The 22707-nt window shown below is 35.9% G+C and overlaps 1 protein-coding gene across 1 annotated transcript in view; it reads right to left on the bottom strand.

The window, feature by feature from the left end:
• TTN (titin) overlaps positions 1–22707 on the bottom strand; it is a 285913-nt gene that overhangs the window by 215756 nt on the left and 47450 nt on the right. The window contains exons 25-43 of the mRNA XM_077272621.1: positions 22357–22638; positions 21436–21702; positions 21072–21344; positions 20718–20981; positions 20224–20484; positions 19855–20115; positions 18982–19245; positions 18637–18897; positions 18265–18525; positions 15619–15879; positions 14906–15047; positions 14567–14732; positions 13210–13441; positions 12803–13087; positions 11742–11861; positions 10490–10678; positions 8021–8575; positions 6828–7349; positions 5808–5864 (exon numbers count right to left, since the gene is read on the bottom strand). Of these exons, the coding sequence (XP_077128736.1) occupies positions 5808–5864; positions 6828–7349; positions 8021–8575; positions 10490–10678; positions 11742–11861; positions 12803–13087; positions 13210–13441; positions 14567–14732; positions 14906–15047; positions 15619–15879; positions 18265–18525; positions 18637–18897; positions 18982–19245; positions 19855–20115; positions 20224–20484; positions 20718–20981; positions 21072–21344; positions 21436–21702; positions 22357–22638 (4923 nt within the window). The remainder of the gene's footprint in view (positions 1–5807; positions 5865–6827; positions 7350–8020; positions 8576–10489; positions 10679–11741; positions 11862–12802; positions 13088–13209; positions 13442–14566; positions 14733–14905; positions 15048–15618; positions 15880–18264; positions 18526–18636; positions 18898–18981; positions 19246–19854; positions 20116–20223; positions 20485–20717; positions 20982–21071; positions 21345–21435; positions 21703–22356; positions 22639–22707) is intronic.

Raw genomic sequence — 22707 nt, 5'->3', positions numbered from 1 at the left:
AGGAGCGTCTTCTTTTAGGTACCATAGGCAAATCCTTTCTCGTGGCATCAATAACAAGATCTTTAGGCACAACACCCAGACTTTGTTCTGGAGAATTTTCTTTTGCAGCATCAAGCTTAATTTCAATTGTTTCATTGCTTTTAAACTGTAAAACTGTTGATACCGTTTCATGGTGAACATTTTTATTGTCTGCAATAATAACTGAAATTGTTAAAGTTTGTTCTTCAGTTGATTGTGGAACAGCATCTCTTTCAACTTTTTCATTTTCTATATCCTTAGCAAAACTACTTACAGCGTCATCCAACTCTTTTCTTTCCCTAACAATATCACTCCTGGTGATATCTGTAATATCTGGACCATCATAGTCAGAAGATTGTGGAATTTGAACTGTAACTTTTAAGTCTATTTGATCATTATGAGTGCTTCTTTTCTCAATAATTGTCTTATCGATGCCATGTATTAGATTATCATTGACTTCTGTATCACATGCAATTAAAGTTGATATGCCTTCAGGTTTTTTCAGAATAACCGATGGAACAACAGTTTGTGCCTCATTTTCCAAAATGGCTTTATCCTCTTTCGAAGTGTCTGTGATGATTTTATGCCATGTTAACTGTGGTTCAGAATCCTCTGATATAATACATTCAAGAACAGGACAAGCCTCTTCTTTAACATCTACTTGAATTTCATTCTCTTGAATAGCTTCCTTTGCTTTACTGGACACATCAAAACCAAAGGTAAACTTGTGTTTGATTTTTTGCTTGTTATTAGTAGTAGACTTTTTCCGCTCAATTTCAACTGTCTGGAAGGTTTCTTCTAATTCTTCAAAATCAGGAACTGGAGTTGGTGCAGTAACTTTAATTTCCACGGGCAATGATAATGATATGTCTGATTTGTGGGGAATTTCATAGCCAACATGTGGGAGCTGAAGACTGAATCTATTACCATCTGTAAGAGACTTTTCTTCAGCATTGGCAAAAAGTGATACAAGTTCCTCATCCTCACCTTCAGCGAAATGTTCAGATATAAGCATCTCACATTTCATTAAGGTTTTATCTTCACCTTGGTTCTGATTTTCTCTACTTTTAACTTTGAGTTTGCCAAATGTTGTGTCGGTTCCATATTGATTAAATATTACACATGTTATAGAACCAGAATTGTGAGGAAGAACTGTAGAGAATGTTAAAGTGGATTTTGTTTCTGTGGTAAGTATGACTACATCTTCATTTCGGGATACTGATTTGTCATTATTGTACCAAGAAACCGTTGGTTGAGGATAACCATTGAAAATACATGTAAAAGTGCATGAATCACCTTCAAACACTTCCTGAGATTCCATTTCTTTAGTAAACATAGGTGCACTTGGAAACATCTTCTTGTAATCAGTGCTTTCATTAGAATGAAAACTGTTAGACTTAATTTCTTTCAAAGCTGGCAATTCTAATTCCACATCTTTTTCCCCAGATTCATCATATGTGTCAATCAGTAAACTTTTTTCAACATTTAATTCATGTGGAATTTCTCTGTCTTCATTATATGGTGAAAATTCTGGCTTTTCATATACCCGTTCAGAAAAAGGTTTGGCTTGAAAACTTTCTTTATTTTTTAAAGCAGTAACTTTCTCTTGCTGATCAATTAGCAGTGGTTTTGATAAATTTTGTTCAAAAATTTTAAATGAATCTGAAGATTCTAATTTTGCATATTCATTTACTTCTGTAAGTCTAGTATCTTCAACCAAAGAGAAATCAGAAGCTGGTGTTACTACAGCATTGTCTTCTTCTTTCACTTCAGGAGATATTTGAGGAACGGTTTTCTCACTGCTGACTGCCTGCTGAAGTTTATTGGTAACTGAAGATGACAGGTCAGATTCATGGGAACATTTTGTTTGTTGTAATCTCAATTGGTTAATTTCAGTGAAATTGGGTAATTCGGGCTCATGGCTTTCATAAATTAAATGTTGACCACCCTGGGTATCTTTTCCGACAAGTAATGAGTCCATTTCAGAATTATATTCTTGAAGTTTTTCCTCTATGTTTCCAAACATTTCTTGAAAAGGTTTTTCTTGTTGTTTTGTTTCAAGCCAACTTTGCTTGCTTTCACTGTATTCTAATTTTTCTATGGATGATGCAATCAAATTTGATTTAGGCAAGACTTTGAAGACAACAGATTTTTCATTCTCTGAGCGTTCTGTCACTACTAGTAATTCCAAATCCTCTTTTCTAACTTCTGTAGTGTTTATAAATGGTGTACCCAAAGCATCATCTTCTGCACATAAGTGTTTGCTTTGATTAGACAACTCTTTCGGGTCTTGATCTTGTTTGTAGTTTCCCTTAGCTGTATCAGATTCTAGTAGCTTTTCTTTGGCAGTTGCTTCATTGGCTAGTAAGCGCATTAAAATAGCTTCAGTAGGTTTTTGTAAAATTTGTGATGTAACAGATTTGTTTAGTTGAATTCCTTCAGGTATTAGTAAAGCTGTAACTGGTTCATGTATTTGGCTGGACTCTTTAATATTCATATCTTTCTCCACTTCCTGTGATACATCACTCATTGTGATGGCATCCATTTCTGAAATGTCTAAATGACTTTCAACAATAGGAAAAACAACTCCTTCTTTCACTGCTGTACTTTTCTCATATAAAGAGTTGTCAATAAGTTCATGAATTTTCTCATGTTCACGCAGACTCAGTTTTTCTTCTATAATCTGTTGTGCAGAAATATATTCTAGTCTACTTTCCGGGGAAGACTGGAAAATTCTAGATTTAACAGGTGTATACATTTCAATTTGTTCAGATGCGTCTAATTTACTGTCTTTCATTTGTTTTTGGAGATCATCAGTGGCAGTTATTGGCTTACTGGAATTAATTTCCATTATAGGGTTTTGTTTTTCTAGAATGTCATCTAAAAGTATCTGGTCTTTATGAATTTCTTCTTGACTAATCTCTACAGATTTGGAAAGGCTACCAAATGCTTCGATTTCTACATCTGGTTTATGTTCCACACTTGATGTATACATTTCATATGTTCTAGCTGTAAAGTGTCCAATAGTTTGATTCTTTTCCTGCAATTTCAATTCTCCAGGTAAGAAAGTATGTTCCATCCGGTGTTCATTTTCTTTCTTGTCATGACTTTGTAGGCCTGCTACATGTACAAACTTACCATATTTAAGATCTTTATCAGAACTTTTTTTATGTTCTTCTTGCACAATATCTGTATAACTTTGATATGTATTACTAGCCTGAAATGGTCCTTGGCGTATTTTGGATCTGACGGGCTTATTCATTTGAATTGTTTCTTCAAATGATTCTAGCTCATTTGTCGTTATTTCTTTCTGCATTGATTCCAGTAATGGCTGAGAAGAAAAAGATTCTAATTTTGTTAAGTCTTTAGGTTCTTTATGTGGTTGTACAGGAAAGTTAATATTATCCCTAGGAATTTCATCAGAACTATCTGCAAAGGTATCATGTATATCCGGAGACTGGAAGAATTTAACTTCACTATGGCTGAATTTTTGTGCTGTTTGACTCACATAACTGATTTCTGAACGATCTTGGAGTACTTTTGATTTGATGGGCTCATTCATTTGTATGGGCTCTGTCAATTCCAAAGTACTATCTATTTCTACTGCGGGATCATTTTTAATGTTAAGCAAAGCAATATCAGGATTCAAGAAAGGTCTTGTTTGTTCAATATTGTCTTTCTGCTGATCACTCTCAATAATAATTTCATTAAAAGTGCTTTTACTGACTGCACTAATTCTCTCATTATGAAATTTCTTAGTTTCATCTTCTTCATTTTTGAGTACAGATGAATCAAAGATGCCAGTTTCCCTTATTTCTTGTGGCTTATTAATTGTATCTGGCTCAATTATTTGTGGAATGGAAAAGGGGAACTCGTTCAGTCCTGAAACTTTTTTAGGCTCCCGTGGTACATCTAAAAATGAGCTCAGTTTATGGGTTTCCTTTTCAAAGTGGAAACTTGTATCACTCTGCAAAGACTCAAGGTCCATATCAGAGTACAAATCAGAAGAGTAAATTGAACTTCTACTTCCTCTTGCACGTTTGAGCTCTCTCAACTTTTGTAACTTTGCCTGTATTTCCTTGTCTAACAATTTATCACTATCCAATTTTTTCTTCCTTTTCCCTTTGCTCTGAGTTTCATCTGAAACAATTTTTTCAAAGCTTATTGTTTTGACAATACCTCTTTTAGGGTACTGGTTTCGCAATATTTGAGTTTCTCGACGTTTATCATGGGGTGATCCAACACATTTAAGATCAACTTTTAATTTGCTTTCTCTCTTTTTCTGTACTAATGAATCAATACTTTCATGTGTCTTCTCAGAAAATCTTAAAAAATCCAAGTATTTTGGATTTTGCTCTTCCTTCAGTGCTACAAGCAATGACGCAGTACTCTCAGCTGAGCCCTCACTGTTAATAGCAAATATACGATAACTTCCAGAATCTCTGTCTTCTACTTCTTTAATTAACAAACTGCAGAAATGAATGTGCATATCACTTTCAGTTTTAACAACCCTACGTTTCTCTTTCCCAATAGGCTTATTGTTGTGAAACCATGAAATCTTTGGTGCTGGACAGGCCACAAGTTTGCATCGGAAAACAGCAGGCTCTCCTTCTAACACAGATCGAAAAGTCAGCTTTTGTGTGAAGGAAGGCTTAATGAACTCAGACCAAGAACCAATCGAAGATGTCCGACTTGCACATCTATTAGAGGAGACAAGTCCATGATCCAAGTAGTCTTCTGTATCAGAAAAGGCCCCTCTTAAGTCTCTTCGCTTTTCATTCTTTTTTACATCATTGAAGAAAATTTCTAAGGAAAAATGAAATCTGTATTTTAAGAATAGTTCACATTCTCAAATATTTGAATTTAAATTAAGAAACTAATTTTCAACTACAATGTTTAAATATGTTTGAATATTTACATATTCATGCTACATAAAGTACAAATCCAGAAAAATATTCACTCACCATATTTGTTCGAATAAACGCAACGCCTTGTTCTTTTTTAAAGATTCTGATGCGAAAATCGTTCGCTGTTTGTTCTTTCTTCCAACTGTAGAAATCTCTTCTTCAACAGACAGGTAAATCTCAACAAATTTTAGGTAATTTTTTTATTTTCTGTGTATGCACAGCTGTCCGAAAGTTTTAGTGAGTTTAAAATGTAATATTACAATCTTACCTGACTTGCAGACAGCAGAATAAACGCCCTTTCTGATCCTTTTGAATGTGAGTAAATAATTTTTGAAAATAACAAGAAATGGCAACTATCCTTAATAAATCTACATTTAAATGAGAAGGCGTTTATTCGAACTAATACAGCCGCATACTTAGGATGTTAAGCCGAAAACAGCAAGCAACAATGATAATGTACAGTACTAGATGCCATCTGCAAGCCATATAAGATCTTCAAATGCGTTGTTTTTTTTAAAAAAAACAGCATCTTGATAATTATTTTACTGGACACATTTTTTTGCAGTCTTAGACATTTTGATTAATTCTTTTTCATGCAGAGACGGAAAGCGTGAATATAATCTTACAGGAAAAATAAACTAAGATCACTATAAAAGCCCCAAAACTTTGAAAACACTTTCATGCACATTTTAAAATAATAGAAAATGTTGATCTATATTGTCTAAGTAAATCGATAATTTATAACGCATTCACATTTTTCTATAATTAAACACATCATAATATTACCTTGTCTTGATTGAAGTTCCACTTTGCAAGGCTTTTAGCATTTATACCACTAACTGTTTTATTATACATTTATAAGAATAAAATATTTTTCCGTACCTTTTACTTCGAATTCTATCTGTTGCTCTATTTTCTCTTGCAGAACCTTTTCCAGTGCTATAAAGAGAAAAGAATATTAAGTTTGTAACCTCTTTTTATGTTTGGAGTTTTTAAAGAGGACCTGTCACCAGGCCAAGAGTGTTCAGTTACTACGGCTGCTCTCATAATTATCCAAGTTTGTTTTAAATCCCATGGGATTTCAGAGATGCAAATGTTTACCATTTGGGTGCTCACACAATTCTCTGGAGGTATGTCTTGGGGCTGCTCTGAATTATTACCCTGTGAACAATTCTCCATGGTTAAAAACCATAAAAGTAGTACTAATAAATAAAAATATCTCTGGAACCGTATGGTGGATATAAAAAAAAATAAAATACATACTCAGGAGAGCCAATAAAATAAGAGCAAAAACTGACCACTTTTGACCAGTTGGTAGGTTCTCTTTAAATTATAGTACATAGACAAGGATATATTTTAGACAAAGAATGAGCAAATTTTGATAAAAGTAAACTATGATTTAGTATAAAATGTGAGAATTTAACTTTTGAAGTAAAAAAGCATATTTTATAGGTTCAGAATAAAGCACTTAATACAGTTATCTTTTAATATGTCAACACAATAATATAGACTACTAACAGTGTCGATGATAAAGAAAAAAGTTGAATTAGCTTTTGCTCAAAATATTTTTCTTGAATCAACAAAATGTTTAAGAGAATTAAACACTAAAGAAAATTGGAATTCTGAAGAATATCAAGGGTTTTGCTCATTCCTAAGAGTCAAGGACAGATAAACAACCAAACTGAACATAAAGGAGCACATGCCGTAACAAATTAAAGATGTGAGCAAATGTGAAGTGAATGCATGTGATCATGTGGATGGAGGTATGTGAACATGCCTTGACATGCCTCAAGTGCATTTGGAAATTATGAATCTATTGGTCAATGTATTTTGTAAATCTTTGTTCATTGCATACACTGATATGCAAGAATTTATATTTGGAAGGAACATGCAGTTGCCAACCTGTCACTCTCAGATGAGTGTTGCATTCGGCTTGTCCTGCAGCATTAACTATTTTGCAAGTATAGATACCACTCTGCTTTGGAAGAACTTTCAGCAGCTTTAAGCTGCAGAGTGAACCATCATTTCTTAACAGACATGTCGCAGACTCATCAACCAGAAGTTTGTTGAAGAGCCATATAACGCAAGGGGCAGGTATTCCCTTTATGACACAAAAGAGAGAGACATCGGCGCCTTCCTTTACAAAAGTTTCGATCTGCATTTGTTCAAGAAACGTTGGCACTATAGCACAAGAGTCTATTATTTCTTCATAAGGAATGACGTCCGGAAAGTATTCTTTGCTTCTTTGCCTTTCAGGACCCTGTGGTCTTTGCGATGGAGTGATAGAAATGCTTGATGTTTTCACGGTGGTTTCCTGTTTTGCCTCGTAAGGACTCTTAATCTGAATTTCTTTGTGAGACTTAAAACTCTTTTTATCTGATTCAGAGTCTATTTGTGCTACTGCCAGGGTGGTGGTTTCTTGTGCTAGGTGAGAATAAATTTTAGAAAATGTTAGTTGAAATGGCTTGGGAATACAGTGCATAATAGTGCTATAAATTAGATCCAGTTAGATAATTTGTTAGTATTGTAAGTATTATAAATAATTTATCGATGGTTCTTCTAATTTTATTGTTATGTTTAATGTAGAAAAATAGTAATAGTAGTATTAGTTATATTAGTTGCAAATCCATAACATTGCAAGATATTATTCCACAATAATATAACTTGCTGATTGATAGCAATAGTGACTTTTGTAAGTTACTTTAATTTCTATTTGTAATTTATCTTTTATTAAATGTATAACTATCACATTTATTGTGAAAAATCACAATTTATTGCAGTAGCAATATCACCATGTCTGTAATGTCATAAAACACAACAAACAACATTTTTACTATATTACGCCAAATAATATAATCATTCTCCAATTTTTCTCGTGAAAATATGGGCCAAGAGTTAAGTTAAGCACGTTAGAATTTCACATTTTTGTGTAAAATGTTATGTTACTTTAGTTTTGTCGTTTTACATTAACACTGTTAGTTTGAGATTTTTTGTATATGTTATTTTAACAACTAAAGAACCATCGTCTTATTTATTTTATTTCCAAGTATTGAAAAATGAATCTGGCATCAAAATTAATCAAAATTAATAGCCACCTTCTACAGTTAGTACTGCAGTGCTTGTCTTTTCTCCAAAATCATTATGTAAAGTGCAACTGTATGTGCCTTGATCTGTCAGCTGAACGTTCGCTATGGTAAGCAACATGACATTTCCATTTTGAGAAATTGTTATTCTTGTTGTGTCTTCTATTGGCTGGCCTTCATGTTTCCAAATGACTTGAAGGTTGCCATCTTGTACTGCACAGATAAACTGGGCTACTTCTCCACATTTCACAGTCATATCATGAAGTTGAAGCAGTATCTTTGGTGCATGACTGTTATTGTCCTTAATGCCAGCTTCGGTAACCACTTCTGAACTACTTTGACTGATGGTTTCTTTAAACTCTGCTTCTACTGTCTTCACAGATGATGCAGTTATGGAAGAACTTTCAGAAACACTTTCAAAAACCTGCATACCTTCTTCAGAGGTAAGCCCTTGCACTGATTTAAATCCTTTTACATACATTGTGGCTTCTGACACTGACTGTGTGCTGACAGACTCTGTAATGCTTTTCGTAGAACTTGTAAAGCTTTGACTAACTACGGATTTCACTGTGTAATCAAGCGAAAAAAAAGAAATTATCAACTAAATTGTCCAATATTCCTTACGATAAAGAACAAATATGTTGATCAAGAAGACGTAAACATGACTTGAGAATAACGCATGCCAACTGCATGCTCTGTACAAAAAAATTGACAAAAGATGAAGTACTGGAAATTCATGCTGACATAGAAGGTTGCATCTTCTTTCGTTGTCGCTTTCCAAATTTTGATTAAGATTTGTTCTTTAAAGATCCAAAGTAAGAGTGACACCTGTTTTACTATTGGATTAAAATAATTGGTAATAGTTAGATAATTTAGCTATGGTTGGTTCAACTGATAATTTTGAAGTGAAATGAACATCATGTCAACAAACGTGGGTATGGTGGAGCAATGATTTAGACATCGTGACAGTCAACGTAAGAAAGTGAATTTGTGTGATGTTAGTGATATCTGCATACCGAGTGATAAGTGTAAGAAGTGAATACTGTAAGAAAGATGAAAACCTATTAGTAATAGTACAAATGTGTCATATGTGAACCCAATGGGGTGGTGGGGCTTTACCTTCAGTCACTGTTAGGGTGGCTGCGCAAGAGACTTCACCAGCACTATTTTTTGCTTTGCAGATATATTCACCAGCATTCTCAAGAAAGGCATCCACTATGATAAGTATAGCTGTGTTTGTAGATTCATCGAAATGAAAGACTATATTTTTTGAAGGTAGAACTTTATTTTGGTTGTGAAACCAATATATTTCTGGTTTGGGAAAACCAGAAACTCTTGCCACAAAGCGCACGGTTCCCCCACTGTTTACTGTATAGCTTGAAATAGGCTGGATGAAGATAGGACTATGAGCAACCAGTTCCCTTTTAAATGACTCAGAAGAAATAATCTGCTCTGTGGTAGGTGATGTAAAATCTGCAGGAATTGTTTGCCCTGAAAAGAAGCATGTTCATTTTTATTTTAAAAATTAAGCTAGTACAACTAAAAATGGTTTCCTTAAATGGGTTGTCTTGGCATGTAATATTGATGGTCTATGCCTATAATAACTCATCAATATCAGATGGGAGGAAGTCCTTCATGTGGCACTCCCTCCATTCAGAGTTGTGCTGGTCAACGCTATTCAATATTTACATCTGATTACTATCGGAGCTAGTACCAGCTGATCGGTGTGGAGGCTTGGTGTTGGACCAACACTGATCTGAAATTGATGAATTATCATGCGGATAGATTATCGATAATATATTCCCTGGCCAACCCTTTAAATATTGCACTTATGTAGGCCTTAAAAAAATATTCAAAAATCAAATACATTTTCGTCCAATGCCCTTACCGGTCATACAGAACAGAGCTAAGAGTCAAACTGAGTGAGATGGTAGACTGACGAATTTTAGTAAGTCAACCTTTTTTGTCATATTGGTCAGATTGGTCTGAATTCTCAATAGCTGTTTATATTATAAAATGTGCCACGGCTGTCAGGTATGGAAAAGAAAATGCTATTGTAAATCATATGCGACTTACATTGTGTGACTTTTTATTTTTATTTTTTAATAAATGGTGTTCTTTTTTATTTGCATGTTCTTAGTGTTTTGTTGTTTTGTTTTCGGTTATGCAAAATGTTTGGATATCTTTGTGACACAGAAAGATTGCACCTTTGGAGTATGCAATGGTCAACGACATGGAAAAGAACAGACAGGACAAAAAAAGCATAGCAAGGTAACAAATAGATGGTAATATGACAATGAGAAATGATGGTTACACTGCTGTTCCATATTCACAACAAGAATATGTATGTTCCAGTAGCATCTGAATGGATTGTATTAGTGAATTTAATTGACAATGATGACAAAGACTATGTTAGAACCACTGTTAAATGGTTGATCTTTATATATTTATATTACACCACTAATTTTGTAGAAGACATACCTTCAAGCCTGAGATTTGCTGTGCATGAGACTTGTCCAAGAGCATTGCTAGCAGAAAAAGTATAGACGCCTTCATCTTCAGAGTAGGCCTCTGCTATTTCAAGTTGATAGGTGTCTTCAAATTGGGTCATTTTAAAGAAGCGTGATGGCTTGATCTCCTTGTCTTTGTTGAACCAGGAAACTTTCAGATCTGTATAAATGTGATAGCGTATGTAAAAATGTTATTTTTTTTTATAAACCCCAGTATATTTTTAAAGGGAACTTATCACATCAGAAAACACTATTTCCATGAATACATAGTGTAGTTAGCATCACAATGCTGCCTTGTCACCTGTATGAAAGTGCAGCTAAAGGGAAAAAATGAATTCATTTTCTCCCAAGAGCCACCAGCTTTGAGTTATGGTGGTGTGCACACAGCAGTTACAATGACCTTTCACAGCACCGCGATTGGCAGTTGTAAGCATACTCTGGCACTTTTATTGACAGCTTGCTCTGCACAGATGCACTGCACAGCGAGTTGTCACCGGAAGTGCTGGGGTGTGCTTCCACAATGCTGCAAGCCATGACTGTAGCCACCCTGTGAACTGCCCCATAAGTGAAAGCCAATGGCTCTCTGGAGGAAATAAGTTAATTTCTCCTCACTTTCAGTAAGTATTGTGACCCCATTTACCTGCAGATAAACCCCATATCTGTAGGTAAATAGCATTTACCAAGGTGAGAGGTTCCCTTTAAGGCATGCCGCGATAACTATAGTACATATATGAAGCAATGGGTTCAAATATTTACTACAAATGAATTACAAATGATAATGATATCAAATGTACCAAACACCTAAAATTTGTTCCATACTATGGAATTCCAATGTTAGCAAATTTTAAGTTATTGTTTGTATATTTAAAATGTATGCAATTTTCCTATTTACTCTTTGCCGCAAAATTTAAGTTTTCATATTCTCTGCTTACTGCTTTTCAGTAAAAACTTTTATTAATTACTGCAACAATTATGAGCTGTGAATCTGTGTAATCATCACATGCCCAGGACAAATTTTTATCCAATGGAGGTACTCAATGAAGGTTCCGATTGAAGGATTGTATGCAGAGATCATGAAAACCTTTGTAAATGGATACATGAAATATGTTGTCAAATTGTATGGATTATACAAATAATAGGTTTTATTAGTTAAATCAGGATACCGATTAAGTTTTCTCAGCTAACTTTAATGTAACTTGGTATTGGTTGATGGTTGAACTAACCTGAGCCAGAGACATGACACTGAAAGCTTGCTGACTGTCCTTCTGCAGTAATGGCATCACGGAGAGGTGCGATGATTTCGGGTGGGTAGGCTGGAGCCTCCAAATCTGGTGACACTACTTCTGTGGTTCAAAAATAGTCACACTAGATTAATATCTATAGTCACATCTAATCAATAACTTATCAGTAACAGTTCTAGAATTTATAAAGATACAGCTTTCCTTTAAAGGACTTAGCGTTCAAGTCCGCAATCATGCAGTGTGACTCCTCACAGTACGCTGTCAGGATTTTTCTATGATAGCGTCAGAAGCACATTTGCATACTTCCGATCACATACCGACTTGCTCAATTCACTTGTATTGAGCGAGGCCACGCACGTTTAATTGGCATGTGACCATGCAACTCACATACTTTTTGTGAATCATCCGCAAACTACTGGTGCTGGCACTGGAGAATCCTGACAACGCGCAGTGTGCACACTATAAGGATTCACAAGTCTACAGTCACAAAGAGTGACTGCAGACTTGTACACTAAGCCTGCACAAGCCCTTTAAAGAAGTGCTACATTCAATTTAATAGTTGAAATAATTTATGTTATCAAAAATGTCTAATAAGTTTCTTTAAATTTGTTTTAAGTCTCTTTCACTTAGATCTGATGAGACTGGTGTACTTAGTTTGAAAATCCATGTCAGAATGGCTCCATAATAGCGTTTGAAAGTTTCTCTGCCTAATATTGAAATTAACATCTTATGAGTCCGTCCCACTGTTCCTTATAATATCAGAACTATCCAATAATTATCACATGGATTTTCAAATGAAGTACACCTGCCTCTTCAGGTCTAAGAGATCTATGTAATAATGTATACAAGTTGTATTATGAAATCTGGTGACAAATCCACTTTAACTGACTACCAACCACATCACAACATTATTTGGTGACACAGAAACATCACATTGTGAAATCAAGTTTTTTTTCTAAAGCTGGTAACCTCACACCTTCATCTAAGGATATCTTGTAACGTAAGGTAGGAGAAATTTGGTAGTTTGAAAAAACCATAATTACCTTCAACAGTAAGTGTTGCAGATGTGCTGGCCATCCCAGAGTCATTGCTTGCTTCACAAGTGTACAATGCAGCATCTTCAGGGAAGGCTTCAATGAGCAATAGGGTGTATTCCTGTCCATCATGAAGAAACTTGCACTTGAAACCAGCAGAAAGTTTTGTTGAGTCTTTAAACCAAGCTACAGCTGGCTGTGGCTTGCCGGACACAACGGTACAGAAACGTGCAGGTTTTCCAGAATCCACATGTACTGGCTCAAGTTTCTTTATTATAACCGGAGGTTCTGGAGCTGTTGAAAAGTCAACACCAATGTTTAATTACATTCCTAGCATACTGAATTGTACAAAATTGAGCTCTCAAAAAAGTAAAGAATTTATCAGGTTTCCAAAATCTTGATATTTCGACACCTACCGTTTACATAAAGAGTGGCAGTGCTTCTGTTTTTGCCAGCTGTAAAGGTATATTCGCCAGCATCGCTCATCGTAGTTTCTGTGATGCACATACGATGGACACGTCTTTCCACAATGTACTCGTATCTCTCTTCAATATGGAAATTAATCTCAATGCCATCTTTATGCCAATGAGCATCAACATCATCCTCATTGACTTCAAATTCAACTACGGCTCTTTGTCTTTCGACAGCCTACAAGCAATAATACTGTATCATTACTGATCTGAACAAAGTAACTAAAACGTTTTAGTTGAAAACAGTATTTTCATATTAGCATTTCAGCCCATTTAATAGTAAAAAAAATTGGGTCCAATTAATTATTGCATTTGCGTCTTTATTGTCTAGTTGTTGGTGTTTTTAACCTATTTTTGATTTGCAACAATTTCTTGTTGCCTATATGCGTTCCTCTGTTTTTTTTATGTTCTCCAAAATGGGCGTGTTTTTTGTTTTCCAGATGTCTGCAGCTGATTCATTAATTGCGACTTTTTTAAAATGTCACTTAACTTTTGTGCAAATGTACTGCAATCCCCACATCCCCCACTAGTGATTTTATAATTGCTTAAAATTTTTGCACAATTTTTGCAATATTTTAGTGGAACATGCAACGTTATGCTCTAAAAATTAGCAAAAGACAAAAATAAAGGAAATGTTTAGTTATGTGCAAAATTCATCAGCCACCTTTGAAGAATTTATTAACACAGTCGTCAGTAAGTATATAAATATAAGCCGACTCAAAATCATGATACTAATCTTGGAGAACAACGAGTCAAAAAATGGCCCAAAAGATAGCATTTAAAATATATTTATTAGTAGTTTAACTTTACATGTACGCGTATAGATAATACATATGAAAAAGACTTCATGTGAAAAAAATATAGTGACTGTGTCCTTAGGTGCAGCCAAAAGCACCCGGTTCACAGATCAGGGCACAAATGTAGTAATGGTATAGGTTATATGGTGCAGCAATATATGGAGATAAACTCCATATCAGCTTTTGGCTGCACCTAAGGACACAGTCACTATATTTTTTTCACATGAAGTCTTTTTCATATGTATTATCTATACGCGTACATGTAAAGTTAAACTACTAATAAATATATTTTAAATGCTATCTTTTGGGCCATTTTTTGACTCGTTCTCCAAGATTAGTACCTTTGAAGAATTTGTTGCAAAAAACATATACCATTAGACAAAAAGAAGTAAGAAAAAAATAAATAATAAATCAGACCCTATGTTTCCTTCAAATTTACCAATCTATTTTTCATTAATATTTTAAACTTGTGTAAAATGTACAAACTTATTCTTTAGAATAAATACCTCAATCTCTTTTCGAGGACATGTGATGCGGACATCCCGGCCTTCTACATGTAAATTGGCAGTGGACATATTACTACCAGCAACTACAGAGTACTGCCCAGCATCGGACATGCGAGCAGAAGGAATCACAAGGCGGTGAACATATCTCTCACTCTGAATTTTAATCCTAAATTGAAAAACAAAATATAGAATTATATATTAAATATTGATGATAGTGTTCATGCAAATTATGAAAAAAAAATGTTTCTAAAGCTCTGTTCACATTATAAGTCATGGCTTACTTTGATAAGGCCTGATCTATTTTCAAACAGATTCCCCCAGATCCAGAAGAAACCTTACCTGTCAGTGATTTGGAGTTCTTGACCATCCTTCATCCACTGTACGAACAGATCAGGTTCAGAAATTTCACATTCAAATGTTGCTCTTTTCTTCTCAACGACTTTAATTTCTTTGATCTGTTTCCTGAATTCTATGTGACGCGCTAAAAAAAAATCAATGTGGTGAAATTAATATTCACAAACCTCGGATATAGGTGTTTACAGTGTTGTAATTGTATGTGAGTATGGGGGCAAAAGTAAAGCTACCCAATGTCCTTGTGTAGGACTTTTTTTTTTGCTTCTTCTTAGGGTAAGTTTAAAAGACCGATTTCTCCTCATCCGAGAAAAACTGTCCAATTATTCTGATCAGAGTTTGAACAGAGTGGCATCAGATTTTCTAGGAGGTTGAGAAGAAAAAAAAAAAAGTTTCTCCAACTTCTCCGTTCTGTCAGTCCATGAAAATCGGACCTTACTTGGATGTCATCTGAATGCAGACCAATTTTTTTTCACAGAACCATAGACTTGCATTGTCGATTTTGATCTGACACTCGGATGGATGATGGACAATTGGACATGTTCACAGCCGCATAGAAAGTCATGGGAACGAACGCTATACTTGAAGACCACGGAGAGCACTCGAACAAGAAAATCGATCGTGCGCATGAGACCTTACACAGATTCCAAGAAAAAACATACATAGAAATTTTTTTTTTAAATGGACAAAAATAAACTTACCTTCAACATATAAATTAGCCTTAGATACTGCATTTCCAGCAACAAAACTGTATTCTGCAGCATCACCAAAGTGGACATTTCGGATTGTAAGAGAATGAGCCTGTTGTTTGGCTTTTATCTGGCATCGTTCAGTAGATTTGATTTCAACACCGTTCTTCAGCCATTTAAAAGTGATGCCTTCATGATTTACAGTCACTTCAAAAGTAATAGTGTCTTTCTCTTCGGCATTAATATCTTTTAACATGGAAGTAATCAGCACGGCTGCAAAAAAATATATACAGAAGGTTTTACAATCACCATTCTCATCAAGCACCATGTGTCTGTTAAATATCGACGTTCGGTTCAATCTTCTGGTGCTAGTCTAAAGAAAATGATCAGATTCCAGATTATTGGAACCAAACCCCATGTACAAAAACAAAAATAATCATCCTGCTCCAGTGCATAGACGTACCAGCAACTAAACCATCAATTTTTTTCTCATTAAAAACATGAATATTTCTGTCCATATTTAATATAATGGATGCCTCCTACATATAAATGCAATATTAATACAGCTAGGCCTTATTTATAATGTCTAACACAGAAACTGTCATTGTTCACCATAACAAGCAATCAGAGCTCAGCTTTCACTTTTTAAACAGTTTTGGGAAAATGAAAGCTGCACTGTGATTGGCTGCTATGAGCATCAAATGCAATTTTTAGAGATAGGATAGGACAAATAGGGGGAATATATCTGAAATAAATACAGAGCTGGAGGATTCATTACACAGTGCAGTGGGGACTGATGAGAATTACATTTATTGATATCACATTAGAAACAATGCCTCTTCTTGTCTACTTGACCCCGATGGCCATTAGTAGATCACAGAGCAGGTGGAGGAGCAGTTAATGTTATCTGTACATGGAGGAAAGCAGGGAGACTGGAGAAGAAGCAGGTGGTTGTGGGATACTGTATGTAGTTTACAGTGATCACTGAAGGGTCGCCCACTACACACTGAGCAGAGACACAAATATGGTGGAAATGGAGCAAAAAAATGTAAGAAACTAGCTGGTGAGCATTGGGAGGTATGGTTAGGTCTCTTTAGAGGTTATTAGACTCCAGGAAGTTTGAAAAAAAAAAAGATAGATTATGGGATAACACTGGTAATGATTTAACATACTGTACATCATTGATGTGACCTCTGCAGCCAGTCACTGACCTCAGTCATTACAATCCATTCCTGTAAGTGTCATCACTGAGGACAGTAATTAGCTGCAGTGGGACATATGCAATGCATACCTCTGACCACATTCCGAATAGACTTGCCTTGCCTCGCTCCATACACTTGCATGGAGTCGTAATGAGGCTGAGAGTGACTGCAGACTTGTAGTTTAATACAAGACAACCAGTTTAATATTTTTCATTTGATAACATTTCTTTCTTACAGACCCCGCTCTAAAACTGCAGAACAACTCTATTTATTGAAAGATAATATAACCGTGGCCTGAATCCTTAGGCCAATATACCGGGCGCTGCTTAACTGTGTTGATACGACTGCCAATAAATACAGGTGTCAAGCATTGTTATACATATTATCTCTGTCCATCTATCTATATTACATTACCCTTACAGTATGTATATATATATATATATATATATATATATATATATATATATATATATATATACACTCACTGGCCACTTTATTAGGTACACCTGTCCAACTTCTTGTTAACACTTAATTTCTAATCAGCCAATCACATGGCGGCAACTCAGTGCATTTAGGCATGTAGACATGGTCAAGACAATCTCCTGCAGTTCAAACCAAGCATCAGTATGGGGAAGAAAGGTGATTTGAGTGCCTTTGAACGTGGCATGGTTGTTGGTGCCAGAAGGGCTGGTCTGAGTATTTCAGAAACTGCTGATCTACTGGGATTTTCACGCACAACCATCTCTAGGGTTTACAGAGAATGGTCCGAAAAAGAAAAAAAATCCAGTGAGCGGCAGTTCTGTGGGCGGAAATGCCTTGTTGATGCCAGAGGTCAGAGGAGAGTGGGCAGACTGGTTCGAGCTGATAGAAAGGCAACAGTGACTCAAATCGCCACCCGTTACAACCAAGGTAGGCTTAAGAGCATCTCTGAACGCACAGTGCGTCGAACTTTGAGGCAGATGGGCTACAGCAGCAGAAGACCACACCGGGTACCACTCCTTTCAGCTAAGAACAGGAAACTGAGGCTACAATTTGTACAAGCTCATCGAAATTGGACAGTAGAAGATTGGAAAAACGTTGCTTGGTCTGATGAGTCTCGATTTCTGCTGCGACATTCGGATGGTAGGGTCAGAATTTGGCGTAAACAACATGAAAGCATGGATCCATCCTGCCTTGTATGGAGCATCTTTGGGATGTGCAGCCGACAAATCTGCGGCAACTGTGTGATGCCATCATGTCAATATGGACCAAAATCTCTGAGGAATGCTTCCAGCACCTTGTTGAATCTATGCCACGAAGAATTGAGGCAGTTCTGAAGGCAAAAGGGGGTCCAACCCATTACTAGCATGGTGTACCTAATAAAGTGGCCGGTGAGTGTATATATATATATGTGTGTATATGACTTTGACATTAGGGATATAAGTACTAATGAAACCATGCGCTGTAGTATACATACGTTTCACGGTTAAAGTGGCGCTGACTTTGTCATTTCCACAGATGAATGTATATTCAGCAGAATCTTCGCTGCTTGTGTTCATGATAATCAGTTGGTGTAGTTTTCCCTGAACTACAATCTTGAACTTTTCGCTCATTTCAATTTCCACTCCATTCTTCAACCAAACGGATGGCACATTGAAGTGGGACACCTCACACTGGAATGAGGCTGTCTTAGTTTCAGGGACTTCAATGTTCTTCATGGTTTTTGTAATGTGTAAACCTAAGAAGGAACAGTAGTCAAATATTGATCACCTAATCGTTTACTCATAAGTAGAAACCAATAAAACATAAAGAAGGAAGACAAAAAAAGAATATTAGGGGTTGCCCTTACTTTCCACGAACAGCTTGACTTTGCACTCAAGTTGTCCAACTACAGCTGTGTACTCGCCGGCATCGGCAGGAGTTGCATTCTGCAAGACAAGCTTATGAACTTTGCGATCTGATATTATCTTATGCTTGTCACTTGGTTTCAGCTCCACATTCTTAAAGAGCCATTTGACTGGAACAGTATCATGAGAAATGCTGAGTTCAAATGACGCTGGTGTGTTTTCCAGAGTAGTCACATCCTTAGGTTTCTTGATAATTTTCACAGCTAAAAAAGGAATAAAATAGCACATTAACATCTCTGTCAAACATGTAGCTTTGGAGATATTCATATCCAATGTGAATAACTTACTCTCAACATGGAGTCTGGCATTAGCACCAATCTTTCCAAGTTTGAAGCTGTAAACGGACTCATCTGGAACAATACAATTCTTGACTCTCAAGGCGTGCATTAGTCCATCTACAGTGATTTCATACTTGTCATTGGATTCCAGTTCCACACCATTTTTGATCCACTGGGCTCCTTTCACATCAGGATGAGTAAGTTCTACACTGAAAATAGCATCTTGTGTCTCCGTAACAGTTTGGTTCTTCAGTGTCTTCTTTATCTTAACAGCTAAAAAAGAAAATAGTCAAAATAGAACCATGAAACACTGTATTCCATATAGTTAGCATTTACTAATGGTAGGTAAAATAAAAAGAACTGACATTTGGGGAAAAAATGTACCACTTAAAGAGAAGCTGATCAGCGCTGATGAAGAAAGGCTTTGGGGGTATTTTATCAAAGCTTTCTTGTCAGAAAGCTTGGTAAAATTGCAATTTTTTTAGTACAATGCAAGGTTTCGCAAAATATGTGACTTCTGGCGTTTTCATGCCATTCTTGCTCCAGCTCTAACAAAGCGGGCAGAGCTGGAGAGGGACAGGAGCGTGACCACCACTCATGAAATTCATGATAAGCAGTGGCATTCCATAAATCTACAAATTTCCCTTTGCTGGAGTAAGATTTGCGGTGAGGTGCACATAGTGGCGCACACAGCTATGCAGCTCGCCTGCTGAATCAGTATCTACTCCAAAACATCCAATCATCAAGACAGGTAAGAAAATCACCGGTCTTGAATCAGCCCCTATATTCATAAATCAGATTAAAATACAGTGAATGTTTTCCAAAGGGTCTATCCTTTCCCCTATTGAATAAATATGCTATATGCAAAATGGGACAGCTAACCTTCAACTTTGAGTTTTGCAGATGTTTTAGATGTTGCAACTTGATAGGTATATTCTCCAATATCTTCAAGCTTGCTGATAGGAATTATAAGCTGTCTCTTTGCACCAACTGATTCGCTTTTAATGCTGTCACTGAAGTTAATTAGTTTTCCTTCTCTTAGCCACTGTCCTTTGGAGCCTGGATTAGCAACTTCACACTCAAATATTGCTTTTTGGGATTCAGCAACTGTGAGATCCACAAGTGGTTTGCTGATAGCACCACCTAAAGGGATAAAAGAATGAACACAGTAAGAAGACAAGTAATGTCATTTCCACTACATGTGATGTAATTTTCCAAATATTTTTAAAGTTTCATGAGTCTGTGAAGTACCTGAAACTGTAATTTTTCCACTAGTTTGCTGTTCCCCAGCAAAGAATGTGTACTGTCCTTCCTCATCCTTCATCATATCAATAATTGTAAGAGTGTATATCTTGCCCTTGGATTCGATCTTGTACTTTGGACTTGGCTTAAGTTCATCATTTTTGAAAAGCCATAAGGCGTCAATTCCTGCATGGGATAATTCAACCTCCAAGGTCACATTCTGAGTCTCTGTGCAAGTTCTGTCACTTAGGCCTTTTATTATTGTAATTTCTGTAAGATAAGAAATCATTTTGTATATTTATATTTTTGCCTAATTATTTTCGAGAGCTATCCAAAAATAAATTACAAAGTTCTGCCATACGATATCTATTAACAGTATTTTCCATGCAGAGGCATATAACTTCCACTAGTCATTTTTTTAAATAAAAACTTGACAACCTCTATGTATGGTAATTGCCAATTTGCACTCAAAATTCATATATAATAACAATACTAATACTTACTTTCCACTGTAAGGTTGCAGGTAGACTCCACTTTACCAATCATCAACTTGACTTTTCCTGCATCAGAAGCATGTGTTCTTGAATATACCAGCCTCTGTTTGGCGCCTTTGGCAATTGCTTGCACTCGGTCATCAGGTTTAATTGAATGATCATTGATTGACCATTTGGAAGAAGTCATATCAGGAACTGAGACTTTACATTCAAGGACAGCCTTTGTTCCTTCAATAGCATGGACATCTTTAAGAGGTATGACAATTTCAACGCCTGTAGAAAGGAAAAAAATAATAATTACAACATGGCTTATATTTTAGACTTGAAAAATATAGAAGCAGAGTGAAATGCGTTAACACTCACTATAAACAGACAACTGTCCAGATGTGGAGAGATCCAGTTCTGGTACAGTAAATGTGTATTTTCCAATATCATCGGCAGTGGCATCTTCAATAAGTAGCATGTGTGACTGTTTGTCAATTACAATATGAATACGATCACTGGGCTGTATCTCTACTCCATTTTTCAGCCAAACTCCTTCAGCATTTTCAAGAGATACTTTTACTTCCAGCTGAGCAATGTCCCCCTCACAAACTTTCTGATCTGAAAGACCTTGTATGATTGAAATAGGACGGGCTGTAAAAAAAAAGATAAAGTTATAGTAAGATACATATTATGAACCTAGAAAAGTAATTTATTTTTCACAGCTAAAAGACAATAAACTTACGTTTCACTTTCATCTGTGCAGTGGTCTTTTTCCCAGCAACCACAAAGCTGTATTCTCCTTGATCTTCTTTTGTGATGTCTTTAACTGTAAGAACCTGACGTCCTCTGCGGGATGTAGTAACATATTTGCTACTAGGTGTTATCTCTGTATCACCATGGTACCATTTACCCTCAATGTCTTCAAGAGAAATAGCACACTCAAACTCTCCGGATTGTGTTTCTGGAACTTCAATGTCCTCAAGTTCTTTGGTAAACTCAACAGGAGTACCTATAAAAGAAATGAGTATTTAAGATTATATTAAGAAAGTTTACTATTAAGGGTCCACAATCTATGAGGAAAAATGTAAGAGGTAAAAGTGCTTTCTTGGTACAATTGTCCAACCATTATTTCTAAAAATGAAACAAAAACAAAGTAGTGTACATGAAGTTGCATGACCCAGTCTTCCAGGCATGTACTGTGGGGATTTCTGTTAAGTGAAGGTATCAGATTGTGGGTAAAAAGTAGATGGAGAGAAAATGTAGAAAACTTAATTATGTTTTTTAATAACAAACTTTAAATTGTAGATATTAGGAATCTGTCTGTGGTAGCGCATTCCAGAGTACTGATGCAGCGCACGCAAAGACTTAGAGTTGGAATTTGTTGGTTTGAGGTTTGCGTTATGAAGAATGCTAGTCTAACATCATTGGCAGAATGTAGCATCAATATTGGATGGTAGAAAGAGAGGAAGGAGGAGATATAAGGTGATGCAGGACTTTGTAGGTGAGAACGATGAGTTTATATTTGTAATCAAAAGTTGATGGGGAACCAGTGCAGGAATAAACAGATTGGAGAGTTTACACATAGTATATTAAGAATACACAACATTTTTGCTGTTCTGATCAACAGCCAATTTTTATTTTATCCATTGAAGCTCTTACTTACCTTCAACAATAAGTTTAGCAGTTGTCGTTACAGACTCGTCTTCTCTAAGAACACATGAGTATTCCTCAGCATCTGACATTTCAATTACAAGCACTGAAAGGAAATGGATCTTTCTTTCTGAATGCATTCTGTACTTATCACCAGAATGAACTTCCACGCCGTTTTTGAACCATTTCACTTTCACAAATGGCTCTGATGTTTCACACTCGAAGGTTGCCATGGAATCTTTTTCCTTTGCTGTCAGATCTTGCAATGCTTGTGTAAATGTGATTAGCTGTTTGCCTGCAAGAGAAAGAATAACAATATGTTATGTCAGAGAAATATAAAATATAATTTAGTGGATGAATGACT

The sequence above is a fragment of the Ranitomeya variabilis genome, chromosome 7 (assembly GCF_051348905.1).
Source record: "Ranitomeya variabilis isolate aRanVar5 chromosome 7, aRanVar5.hap1, whole genome shotgun sequence".
NCBI classification, from domain to species: domain Eukaryota; kingdom Metazoa; phylum Chordata; class Amphibia; order Anura; family Dendrobatidae; genus Ranitomeya; species Ranitomeya variabilis.
Note: the sequence above shows the minus strand (reverse complement) of the source record. Positions and strands in the feature narration are given on the sequence as shown.